Source organism: Sinohyriopsis cumingii, chromosome 15, assembly GCF_028554795.1.
Source record: "Sinohyriopsis cumingii isolate HCF-2022 chromosome 15, ASM2855479v2, whole genome shotgun sequence".
Classification (NCBI taxonomy): domain Eukaryota; kingdom Metazoa; phylum Mollusca; class Bivalvia; order Unionida; family Unionidae; genus Sinohyriopsis; species Sinohyriopsis cumingii.
Genome location: NC_142975.1, coordinates 60058270 through 60071246, shown reverse-complemented (window position 1 = coordinate 60071246; position 12977 = coordinate 60058270). Strand labels below are relative to the sequence as shown.

The following is a 12977-nucleotide window of genomic DNA, read 5'->3' as shown; positions in this document are numbered from 1 at the left end:
CACATATAAGAAACATAACACAAATATATTCAAGAAAATTGATGAAATTAGCATTTAACCCCCCCATGGTTTAATGCATCTAGCTAGGGAAGAGACCTTTTCTAATGTGGTTAACAGCATAAAAAATGTGTGTGGGGTGGAGAAAGGAAATGTATACAACATGCAAATTTCATAGACCAAGAAATTTTCACAAGAGATTTCTATTTGGGAATGAAAATCATTAATAATTTTAAGAAATTAACTTTGCCTGCTACATGAGGGTTTTAACTGGCACGTGATGGATATCAACTAAATAGCTTTATGTAAAAAGTGTCAGTTATAAGCAGACTTAAGGTCTAATCTGTATGAGGATTTCTTGGTCTACAATCTTGTTTGACAGCAATACACACCTGGGTAAGGCATTCCTCCTGGAATAGGCAAATGTAACATTTTTACAACAATGATAAAGCATAAATGAGATGTGACAGTTGAACTTTCTGTACTACTTTATTATTATTCATTTTACTAAATGTCAGATTCAATCAAGGTCTAACAGCTGTCACATCTCAATAAGTCACAGCACATGATGAAATGTGAAGGAAAAAAATCCATCAAAAAAACATTGATGTGTCAATGATGAATAATAAAAGCAGTGAAGCAATGGAGATGACTGACTGAACTTGTAAAATCAATGTCACCCAAACCACCTTCACCTATGTTCTCAAGCTTACTTCCATGTGTTTGAAATCAGGATTTAAGATTCCTGGAATCCAATTGAAATAAATGTTCCCACTATATAAAGAAAATCATATTCATACACTTATGCAAATGCACTGTCAAGGTCCTTGCCTATTTTTGGATTGTTACTTTACCAACTTCATTTTACAACACATAAAAGTAACAGGCCCCAATAAAATATCAAAATATAATATTCAAGTCAAAATTTGTCCCAGGCACTTAAAAATAATAACAAAGAATCATCCTTAGAGGTACAAATTTTAAGATTGTATTACATGGATATCTTTTATATATTGAGATTTGTCTTTTCATAAACGTGCCTGTAATGACTAAATGGCAGAAATCCAATGTTTCAAGGCAAAGGTTCTTTATAAATATAAATGTAAAACACTACATTTAACAAGTATTGCATACTGGTTTGGTATAATAATGCCTATGGCAGTAATTTAACCGAGCATGAAATGCAAGATCTAACTGGAAAGATGGAAAGGAAATAATTGGGAATTGATGTTTGGTTTGGTAGATAATATAGTAATCTAGCTGGGGACCCTTTAGCACACACCAATATTTTACTTCTTGATTTTAATGTTCAATGTTAATGCTTATGTCCATGAAATTATAAAACATCTCAGGATCCCCCGATTTGCTCTCATCTGGAGGTTTCTGTTGAGTTAAAACTGAAAATCGAATTACTTATACTCCATTATTATGTTCCCAAATGTGCTACTGTAAGTGCCCAAGTGTGCAAAAACTGTATGGAAACATTGCGTCTCCCATGATATAATGACATATCACTGAAACCATATGTGATAACTGAGTCCAGAAGGAAAAACTAAGACTGAAGCAATAAAAAGGTAGGCATATGGGGCACAATTTATTTAGCTGGTGAGACTGGGGCTGTGAGACTCTCATATCTGCCATGGAATTCAAACACAAATGAGTAAAGAGAAAGCTCAGCTTACTACAACATTTAACTGCTCAAGTTTACAAAAAAATACAAAATATAATGACATCTACATACCACAAATATGCTGAGAAACGGATAAGAACAAAACCAAAGAGTTTATTTGTGATACATGTCATTTCAATGATTCAGCTGTGATGAAAACATCCAGATCAAAGTGATCTGGAAATTCTGTAATATCATGGATCTTAGGGCTAATGCCAAATAAAGAAATCACTGTTCCACACTATGGTGTCCACAGCTAGGTGGTAATCGATACTTCAAGGAATGAAACAGGATTGCTTACTGAATGCAGTACTGATGAGGTCTCATGCAAATACAATGGGATGAATGTATTGCAGAAGGCTTAAATAAGTATCTTACCTCCACTTAGGTCACCAAAGACATAATAGCATTGTTCCGAGAACGTGATCTTGTTGACAGTATGCCTTATAAAGCCTGCTTTTAATAAATTACATGCGTATTTTCTAGCATCCCTCCGATCAGCAAAACCTTCCACATGTGTAAACAACCACTCCACTAAATCTGAACCTGAAATTAGATGAAGGCCATGGGATGAAGTGAAAGTAAAAGTACATGTAGAAGTAGAAGTATGTATTACTTTCATGAAGGTACTACTGTCTACAAGGAGCTAGATACATTTAGGATAATACATGCATTTAGACCCGTTATATTAAATATTTTGCTTGTACTTAAAATTAGACAAGTCACAAGTGAGCGGGCTCCTTGATCTTATGACACAGCCAAAACACAAACATTATGCCAACATGTACTTTTCTATGTGTGTGTGCACATGTGCATGTTATGAGAGTTGTTAATTTTTATGTTTCAGAGTCAATAAAATTATTACAAAATTGCTAACTGTTTCCCTGTTCAGCAAACAAATACCCTGTTTTAAGCCCCAAAATAAAAATATCAATGAACCATGGTGTCTTACTGGCTGGAAGGTCAAAATTGCAAGTGTTATGATGGAGGACAAAGTTTTACCTCTGACACAGTTGTGCATAAATAAGCCCCTCCCATGTCTAAGTAGGTCCTTACAGAGAACTGTAGATATGGTAGTTATCAACATTTTCACTACCGAATTCTCTAACTAACTAGGTGAAAGATAAATGGCAGGAAATTCTCCAGTAATTTAGCTCCACATGCAACACTTTTTTAAAAGTTGAGACAGTATGGGCTTGTGTCTTTATCTACGCTTACTCAAGGGCCTTCTAAATTTACAAGTGGAGACAGACAAGTAGCGACAGAGGAAAAACTATGGGCTTGTGGCTGTATCTATACAAGAGCCTTTTTCATTTAGAAGTAGAGACAGACAAGTAGAGACAGAAAAAAGTTATGGGCTTGTCGCTGTATCTATGTTGGCTCAAAGGCCTTTTTAATTTATAATTTGAGACAGACAAGTAGAGACAGAAAAAAGTTATGAGCTTGTGGCTGTATCTATGTTGGCTCAAAGGCCTTTTTAATTTATAATTTGAGACAGACAAGTAGAGACAGAAAAAAGTTATGAGCTTGTGGCTGTATCTATGTTGACTCAAAGGCCTTTTAAATTTAAAAGTAGAGACAGAAAAAAGTTATGGGCTTGTGGCTGTATCTATGGTGACTCAAAGGCCTTTTTAATTTATAATTTGAGACAGACAAGTAGAGACAGAAAAAAGTTATGGGCTTGTGGCTGTATCTATGTTGACTCAAAGGCCTTTTTAATTTAAAAGTAGAGACAGAAAAAAAGTTATGGGCTTGTGGCTGTATCTATGTCGATTCAAAGGCCTTTTTAATTTATAATTTGAGACAGACAAGTAGAGACAGAAAAAAGTTACGGGCTTGTGGCTGTATCTATGTTGACTCAAAGGCCTTTTTAATTTAGAAGTAAAGACAGACAAGTAGAGACAGAAAAAAAGTTACGGGCTTGTGGCTGTATCTATGTTGACTCAAAGGCCTTTTTAATTTAGATGTAAAGACAGACAAGTAGAGACAGAAAAAAGTTATGGGCGTGTGGCTGTATCTATGTTGACTCAAAGGCCTTTTTAATTTATAATTTGAGACAGACAAGTAGAGACACGAAAAAGTTATGGGCTTGTAACTGTATCTTGGTCTTACTCAAGAGTCTTCTTAATTCAGACATGTCACCTCTAACATGACCTTTTCAGTAAGGCAATCAGATTTATTCTGCAAGATGAACCAGTTTTCCGAAAGTTGTAACAAATTATTGTGTACTGGTTATGTCAAGCTGGAAAACATGCATTTGAAAGTCCAGAAATGTGATTTCAAGCCTGATGAAGCAACAGTAAACATTGTGTTCAACTCTTTAAGTTTGTAAAGTTTACATCTACCTTAACTACCTCCAGTACAGTTTCACAAACTGTAATTCCAAACCTTATAGAGCTCAATGGCTTCTTGATCTCTCACTATTTGACATAATCCTTAATAAAAAATTAACAAATAACATTCATCTTTCCTGCCATGATACACTCAAATCAGCAAAGGATGTCCACTAAATTTAACTGTTACCCTTCCTGCTTTTCCCCACAAGAATCTTAAAATTCATTTCATTCTACTGCACTATTAAATCTTTTTAAGAGGTTTATCGTCTCTTTCGGCATAAATAAATAAAAAGAGCAACAGCTGATCATGCAGGCTTTTTGCATCACAAAATACAGTCTAAAACATCTAACTATTCAGGAAAAGTTAGTCTGGTTCCCTGACCAATTCCACAGAATCGAATATGAAAACTAAATTCAAATGAATAAAATTTAAATTAACGTAATCATCTGGGTCCATAGTTGTGGCATGACATTTAGTTGGGTCAGACAGTAATGGAAATTAATTTTTAATGTAGGTCCTAAAATGATCCACAGTAACTAATACAGTAGATCTGGTTCTGTGCAGACTGCATTTGGAATCAACTTATAAGCAGGTATATATGGCATATCACTGGAAGAGAAGACAGCTTACCTATGAATGCATTTGGTATAGTAATTTTCAACCACATCCTATCTCGTATTTCTAGACCAGAGTCTGGCTGGGCCATGGCTTTTACAACTGTTGCCATGTCAGTATTAACTGTTAAATTCAGATCATCGAAACCTGCAACACAAAACATAAAATTGTTACAAACATAAATGTTAGCACCAGTCAATTAACTCTGAACTTTCAAAATCTGTGCTACCTAAAAAGCTAAATAAATCTACATTCATGCAATAATGGTATATTTTGAAATGCTTGCGCTAGTCTTGGACATAAATCAAGGGGAGATAAATCTCTAAAATTTGCTTTACTTGAAGCAGATAAATTCTTACAAACATCTGCAAATATTTTTCAAAGATTACTTGGATTTTTTTTATATCTGTGACAATAATAATAATAATAATGAGGAATTTGTATGGCGCCTAATCTTTAGAAGCTCTAAGCGCTTTACAACATTAGACAACACCTATAAGATAAAAAACATATAATGATATGATTACAAAAACAAACACCATGAAATTAGAAAAACATTAAAAACATGCTGAGAATATTTTAAGGGAGGAAACATTATCAGGTCTTTAAGATTGTTCTTGCAGTCGAAATAAGTGAGTTTTGAGAGCACTCTTGAATGTGATCACTGTCCTTGTGTCTAAGTTCAGTGGGCAATTCATTCCACGTTGCTGGGCCTGGTATGCAAAAGAACACTGTCCATATGACTTTGTATTCATAGTGGGAATAATGAGTATACGATTGTCAGAAGAGGAGTGTAAGTATCTTGCTTGTGTGTACACATGGGTGAGGTCGGAGAGGTATGTTGGACTCAAGTCCGACAGTGAAACGTAGCACAGAGAACAAATTTTGTGTTTGATTCTGGATTGAATGGATAGCCAGTGTAGGGTACAGAGCAGCGGGGAGATGTGCTCTGATCGTGGTACTCTAAGTATGATCCGAGGAGCTGTGTTTTGAACTTTTTGAAGTTTCTGGAGTAGATATTGAGATGAACCAGACAGACTTGAGTTACAATAGTCTAGTCTTGAAAGTACTAATGAAAACACGTGTTTTAGTGTCATCAACTGAAAGATATTTGTGAACTGAGCTGATGCGTCTTAGCTCAAGATATGCAGCCTTGCAAATGTTCATGACATGTTCGTGCAATGTGATAGTACTATCCAGAGTAACACCTAGGTTTCGTACTGATTGAGTGAATTTAATGGTGGTGTTGCTGATATTTATTGTTTGAGGTAAAGGATGTGAGTGAGAAAGTCTTTGTGTTGTGATCAGAATGACCTCAATTTTATCATCATTCATCTGCAGCTTGTTACATGTCATCCATGATTTCACATCAGAAATGCACCTCTCTACACCTTGGATAGTAGCATCAACTTCAGTTGGTTGGATAGATTTGTATATTTGGGTGTCATCAGTGTACAATTGGTGAGACACTGGATGATGATCTACGACACTTGAGAGCGACTGAGTGTACATAACGAAGAGAACAGGTCCAAGAACAGACCCCTGTGGAACACCACAACATAGATCAACTGGGCTGGAGTGTATTCCATTTGCAGATACAATTTGTGTCCTGTTGACCAAGTAGGTCTTGAACCACAGTAAGGCTGTATCATGAATGCCAAATACATGCTGGAGACGGTAAAGTAATATATCATGGTCTATTGTGTCAAATGCTGCAGACAAATCAACGAGGGTGAGGACTGTAAGATTTCTGCTATCCAACGCAGAGAGAATGTCATTAACTACTTTTGGAAGAGTAGTTTCAGTACTGTGGCAAGGGCGATATGCAGATTGTACATTGCTGAAAAGACTGTTTGAATTTAGATGAGATACAAGCTGGGATAGAACAACCTTTTTCTAAGATTTTTTATATGAATGGGATATTCTAAACTGGGCGGTAGTTCTTTAAAACATTATGGTCTAGTGTCGGTTTCTTCAGCAGAGGCTTTACAATGGCAGTTTTGAAAAATGATGGGAATTCCCCGGATGAGAGAGAGGTATTAATAACATCAGTTAGTGAAGGCAATATTGGATCTAAGCACTCAAGCAGCAGTGATGTTGGAATTGGATCAAGTTCACATGACTTCGGTGCACTCTTCATCAGGATTGTACGTATGAAGTCCATAGAGACAGGTTCAAATGCTGCAAATGGTTGCCGCTAAAATTTGGTATCCCAACTGTATGGTGATGAGTCAATTGAAATTGTGGTGTCAAGCTTATCTCTAATGGTTTGTACTTTGTCACGAAAGAAATTTGCAAACATGTCCAGACGGTCGACTGGAGAGAAGGTAGATGGAAGTGGTGTAGATTTGTTCCTTGACCATAGCTTGTTAGTAATCTCAAAGAGCTCTTTGCAGCTGGAACTTTCCATGATCTTAGTAGTGTAGTGGGCTGATTTCGCTGCATGGACTATATTTGTGACATTCTTCTTAGCGGCTTCATAGATTTGTGAGTATAGTTGAGTCTGGTGGAAAGCCAAAGCCAAAGCAATGAACGCAGGCAGTTATCGCGTTGTTCTGCTGTAGGAGGTAAGCAAGTTGTTAGGTTAGCTTGGATGTTGTGCATTAGTTTGGTTCTATTTATCATACAGAGGATTCTCTTAGTAGCAGATAAAGGTGGAGGGTTAGGGACTGATACGTCAAGATGGCATATAATGTAGAAATGATCTGATGCAAGTTCATGGGATACCTGGGATGACTGTAGAATGTTATCATCAGGTCTATGAAGGATCCAGTCTAAAATGTGACCATGTTTATGGGTGGGTTGGTTAACTGACCGTTTGAGGTTGAAAACATTAATGGAATCTATGAGTTTTGATGTATTTTGAGTTTCCGGGACAGTCAAAGTGAAAGTTGAACTCTCCAAGAATAATCAGGTTGCCACCTATTGAATTTCCATGTACAGGAGATTCAGAAACTGTTCCAAAAACAGAGTCAGCCAGCTTGTTTTTTCTATTAGGAGGAGGGCGGTATAGGCAGAAAAAATGGACTAACCTTTTCTCCAGTGAGTGTGGATTGGACTAGTTCAAACGACGTGTGGTTGAAAGTGAATGTTGTGGTGTGGTTAAGACGTTTGATCATGGAGTTCCTTGTGATGTCAACAATTCCACCTCCGCTAGAATTATGGGGGAACGACTTGATAGAGTAATCAGTGGCTGTTAGATCTGTGCACTTGGGCTCATCGCCTGATATTTTTAGCCATGTTTCTGTCAGGAAAAAGACGTCAATATTCTGGTCGTTGATAAAATTAACTATCTCTGTGCACTTTTCCGGTGGTCCTACTGACTGGGCATTGAATAATGCAATACGCAGAGGTATCTCTTGGATAGTTGACACAAAGGTCGATGAATCAATAGGTATTTGAATTAGGTTATCTAAATTAACAGTCAAATTTTTTTAAAATTGTTTAACCAAAATAAGGGTGATAACTGGAATTCTTCTTCCTGTTCTACACTGGCCAGCTTTGAAACGACGTTTCTTTTTTCGCTTCTGTTTACATTTAGGTAATGATGAATGTAGTCCCAGTTCATTTAGTCTAGAGCATAATGTAGCGTAGATAGCCAAAGGAGTGGTCATTTAAAGCAATTAATGAGGGTCCATCGTAGCATAAACGGGTTGACTGGCGAGTATCACATGATCGCAGTTTGTTCAAAAACAGTGGAGCAAGACAGCTAAGAAAAAGTCTAATTGTTCTCATTTCCAAAAGAAGGAGATGAAGAAACATATATGAATTTAACAGCCAATACATAATGAACACAATAACGTAGATGAAGTCATGCAACAAGCACAAATATCATTAAAATGGCACTAAAATAAACGGAACAGCTGCTTCAAGCCAGTTAAGTGATAGCGACCATCTTGTCAATCTTTGTCAATAGCTGAGTCAAGTAAATATATATACCATCTAGTATTAAAGTTCAAGGAAGACAACTCTCCAATGTTTAATTTGCACGGAACAGTTACATGCTTGTGAAAAATATTAACACAAATAACTGAGGAATATTTTTCTTCAAGTGATCAATATTTGAGTAAAGTTCATGTAGGTCAAATGAAGAAAAGCTGAATATTGTAGTATCACTTATATAGGTATATTTGTAGGTCTTGTTGTTGCCCCAAACCACAAACTTAAAGACAAAATATAAAATAAGCCACATTTGACAACCCAACTCTGTGTTTCATTATTCGAGATGAGCAAAGCTATTTGATAAATCAACACAATTTATGTAATCTTGTAATAAAATATTAGCTTTTACATGTGTCTGTCTTCTCAATGTCATGGATAATTAGGTCTGATCTCTCACAAATTTGTGTGAGCCACAATTATCCATTCAGAGCAAGAAATATAAATTTTATTTAAGTATCTGGTAATTTTGCAATCTTCACAGTAAGAAACATTCTGATCATGCTTCTTATCTCCATGTCATTCATCTTAGCATCAAGAGATGATATATCCTTCATTCACCCACTTATGTGTGTGTCTGTGACTAGGATTTTTAACGTAGCTTTAACCATTTTTCAGTCATATCACTATGATGTCTGCAGTGTGGCAGTTTATAGTGATGTTTAGCACTGAGGCATCATTCCGCAGACATGTAGCATGATGTCTCACTTAGTCGCATTATCCTGACAAAATGCTAACCCGTCCTAACAGTAACCTCTTAATGCTGGGCGCCTAGTGAGGCAGCTGTTAGTACTATTTTTATAAGTCTTTAGTATGACTTGGCTGGGGTTCGAACCCACAACCTCCCGCTTCCGAAGCAGACACTCTAACCACTAGGCCACTGGAGTAGTCTCCCACTTACGTAAACACTCAACTTTTATCCAGCTTGTCCTAGAACTATATGGTTTATCACAGTCAATTTATATACTGCTAACTAAACACACTGACTACATTTCAAGACGAACATTTTTGAACACAAAAAATTCAAAGTATGAAAATGCACACAGCTTGCATGACGTGTACCAAAGTGTATGGGTCCAACAAATCTTGAATCTTGAATGCAGAAACTACCAGAATGTTGTGTTTTGGTAATATGATTTTAAACTGAGACGGCCATATAGGTGACTACAAGGTAACATGACCTCTAAACTCAAAAATGTATTCAGTAAGAGAGGAAAATAACTTATATCAAGTAACTAATTAAAAGACTGAAAACTAAAATTTTCATAACTGTGCCTTCTCTAGGCTATTGAATATAATCGAACCATCCAGTTTCTTTCCTTATAGACCAAGGGGTAACCCTGTGATTGGAAGTTTGTCAAAAACTGTACTGGATCCTAAAACTGATAAATATTTATCATCAAAGGACATAATGTATGTTAGTGAATGTGACAAGCAATCTATCAATGGCTAGGAAGGGTCCGCCATTTGGACATAATTTTGTTTCAAGTGCTGTAACTGAAACAAAAAATTAAATACCTCAATAGTTGCTTTTATATGGCTTTAAACCAAGCAGAAAATGCAGTTAATTCAAAATCTATCTGTTTTACCCTTCTTGCTGAACTTGGATTGATCTGAAACAATGCAAATGCTAAAGTTTGGATTTTATGATGCAAGTAATGAATATACTGTTTTTCATTCAAACCGACTTGTGCAAAAAATCAAGAGACTCCCTTTTTGGACAGTTAAATGCCGAGATTAATTAAACAGAGATGAACACTGACCTTAAGCTTCTGCATATATGGAGGGAGGGACAGACAAGAACACTAACTTTAAGCTTCTGTGTATACAGAGGGAGGGACAGACATGCATAATGACACCAAGATGATTCCTTTTTCAAGCTTCTGCTAAAATGACAAAAGAAAGAGCCATTTTGGGTAACTGTACTAGATAAACCTTCACTTACGTTCAGATTCTGGTATGGAGCTTGTAAGAGAAGAACTTGTAGATGTGATATTACTGAGGGAGGGACTAGGCACACCGCGGCTTAAGTACTCGGCTCGCATAGCAGTTGTGTGAGCCACCCAGGCTGAGGGGTCAATTGGACGTACAGGCTCCTGCCTTGGCACTGTGAAATAACCTTTTGGGTTTGGATCCCAACACTTGGCAACAACCAATGTTATTGGTCTGAAATAGAATGAGAGTGGCAATTGTAAACATAGCTATTTATGTAAACATTTCTACTGTGACAAGACATAAATAATATAAGAAAAATAACAGACAAAATAAAGCTTTTTATCACTTAAAAGTCATATATTTTTTTATCACTCACCTGGTATTCATTGGCCTAAAAGGAAATACAATAATAAAGCAAATGCCTTGAGCTGTACAGACCCATTTCAGGATAATTTCTACCTATTTAGTACAAATTAGTTGTGTAACTGTGTTCAACTCTTGACTGGACTCATTCATACACTGACATGTTTATAAAAAAAGTGAATCGTGTTTATGCTTGAATCTACAAATCATATATAGTCCAATATGATAAGGCAACTTTGGAAAGAATGTCATTCAATGATTGCTTTTAAAGTATTAGTAGCAACGAGCCATACTTGATAGGAATAAATATTTATTTGTGGGTTTTCCACCCAGAATTTGACGAAGCCACATCACCTCTAGTGGAGTCACCCTGGACATAGCTTTGATAGAGTATGTCCTAAGAAACAATCATACTATGTTTGATGAAAATTTTCAAGGTTGTTCTGAGGAAGAAGTTGAGAATATCCTTTGCATCTGCACTGAAATCCAAACCAATGCTATGGCAGCCAAAAACGCAGAAACATGAAATGATTTTGATAGAGCAAGTTCTAAGAAACAATCATACCAAATATGATCAAATTCATTCTGCCAATCATGAGAAGTTGAAAAAAGGTTTATGACCACATTGCTAAGGAAGTAAAATTTTTGCTAGGTGAGTTGCTCCAAATACAGTTTGAAAGAATATGTCCTAAACAACACTCCTACCATGTTCGATCAAAACTCTTCTTAAGTTAAATGTAGGCTTTCCATTTTATTGTTATGGAAACAACACCATTGCAAGGTGGCTCAGCTGTTCTTTAAAAGTAAAAAGTTAAGTTTTTCAATTGGTTGCTATTGAAGCCGCATCATTGATAAGGAAGTTAGTGTGAATAAAATTTAGTTGCATCTGCTAGTAAGCATTCCTAAAAATTTGATCAAATTAGCTGAGCTATTTTGGACAAGAAATAAATTGATTTTCCATTTTTGGTTGCTATGGATGCTGCACCATTGCTAAAGAGTTACCATGAAAACAATTTTGGTAGAGCACATCCTGATAAATATTACTAAATGTTTGCCAAAAGCGTTTTGAGAAGTTGAAAATGGCAAAACATGCTGGGAGCAGGGCCATACCATAAACTCTCTTGGCAATATGTACAGGTGAGCTAAAAGTGATTTTAAGTTCAAAATCATGCTGTGGAGAGAGGTAAAATATTACTTTGCAAAAAAGAACCAAACTGGATATAATTAATGGTCACATTTCCTATTAAATATATTTCAAAGTTGCATGCACATTTGTTCACTGGTACCCCGGACAGTCAAGTTGTCTAAAGCTTCACTGCCATCTCACCTCCATTCATGTGGGTTTGTGTCTTGCGCTTGGCCAAAGTGGGTACTGAGAAAGTCTGACAGTAGCATCACATGGGTTGGTGGTTCTTACTGGGATTTTTCCCACCAGTTACAATGGCAGCCATGTATAGCTTGTAGTGTGCTGATAAAATCCACAACAGCATTTTTTGACTAAGACTATACGAGAAATGGTAGCTATATATGTGTTAAACATTTTTATCAAAGCACATAACCTTAAAAAATAATGCTGACAACATAACATAACTCCTGATAGACACATTTATATCTGCAACACAGTTTAAATACCAACTGCAAAACATATTTTTTACTTATTACAAATACATTAAAATGCCCAAATATACATCCAAAATCAACATTACTGCAAAACAGAAAACAAAACTCAAGACAAGCCTTACAAAACAAACATCATAATACACAGTTGCAGAGTTACATAAATGTCAACATACAAAAATCAAAGGCAATTTAAGTTTGATAAAGGGGCATAACATAACTAACAACAAAGGAAACTAATGAAAAACACATTTTTCCAACAAAATGAAGGGTTTGTAAATATAAAAAGTGCAAAGCACAGGCATTTGGACACACATCAATGGAGATTTCGACAAGGTCAACAGCAAATGGCTACCACATCTAGAGATGAGGGTATTGGACAACAGTGAACCTAAGCATTCTTCCAAGTAAGGTGTCTAGTTTAGGAATGGGGTTGTAATGTTGTAGCTGTCTCTTTACATAACAAAAACTGAAAATCTTTACTGATAAGGGTACAGTTGAATAG

General features: G+C 36.1%; 1 protein-coding gene across 6 annotated transcripts in view; it reads right to left on the bottom strand.

The window, feature by feature from the left end:
• The window catches only part of LOC149781891 (segment polarity protein dishevelled homolog DVL-3-like), a 114817-nt gene that overhangs the window by 47895 nt on the left and 53945 nt on the right, over window positions 1-12977 (bottom strand). For 5 of the 6 annotated variants that reach the window (XM_089936085.1, XM_089936084.1, XM_089936083.1 and 2 more), the window contains 4 exons: window positions 10503-10723; window positions 4634-4765; window positions 2045-2212; window positions 390-407 (listed from right to left, as the gene is read on the bottom strand). In XM_089936085.1, coding sequence (XP_089792211.1) covers window positions 390-407; window positions 2045-2212; window positions 4634-4765; window positions 10503-10723 — 539 coding nt within the window. The remainder of the gene's footprint in view (window positions 1-389; window positions 408-2044; window positions 2213-4633; window positions 4766-10502; window positions 10724-12977) is intronic. The other variant, XM_089936086.1, reaches the window with a different exon arrangement.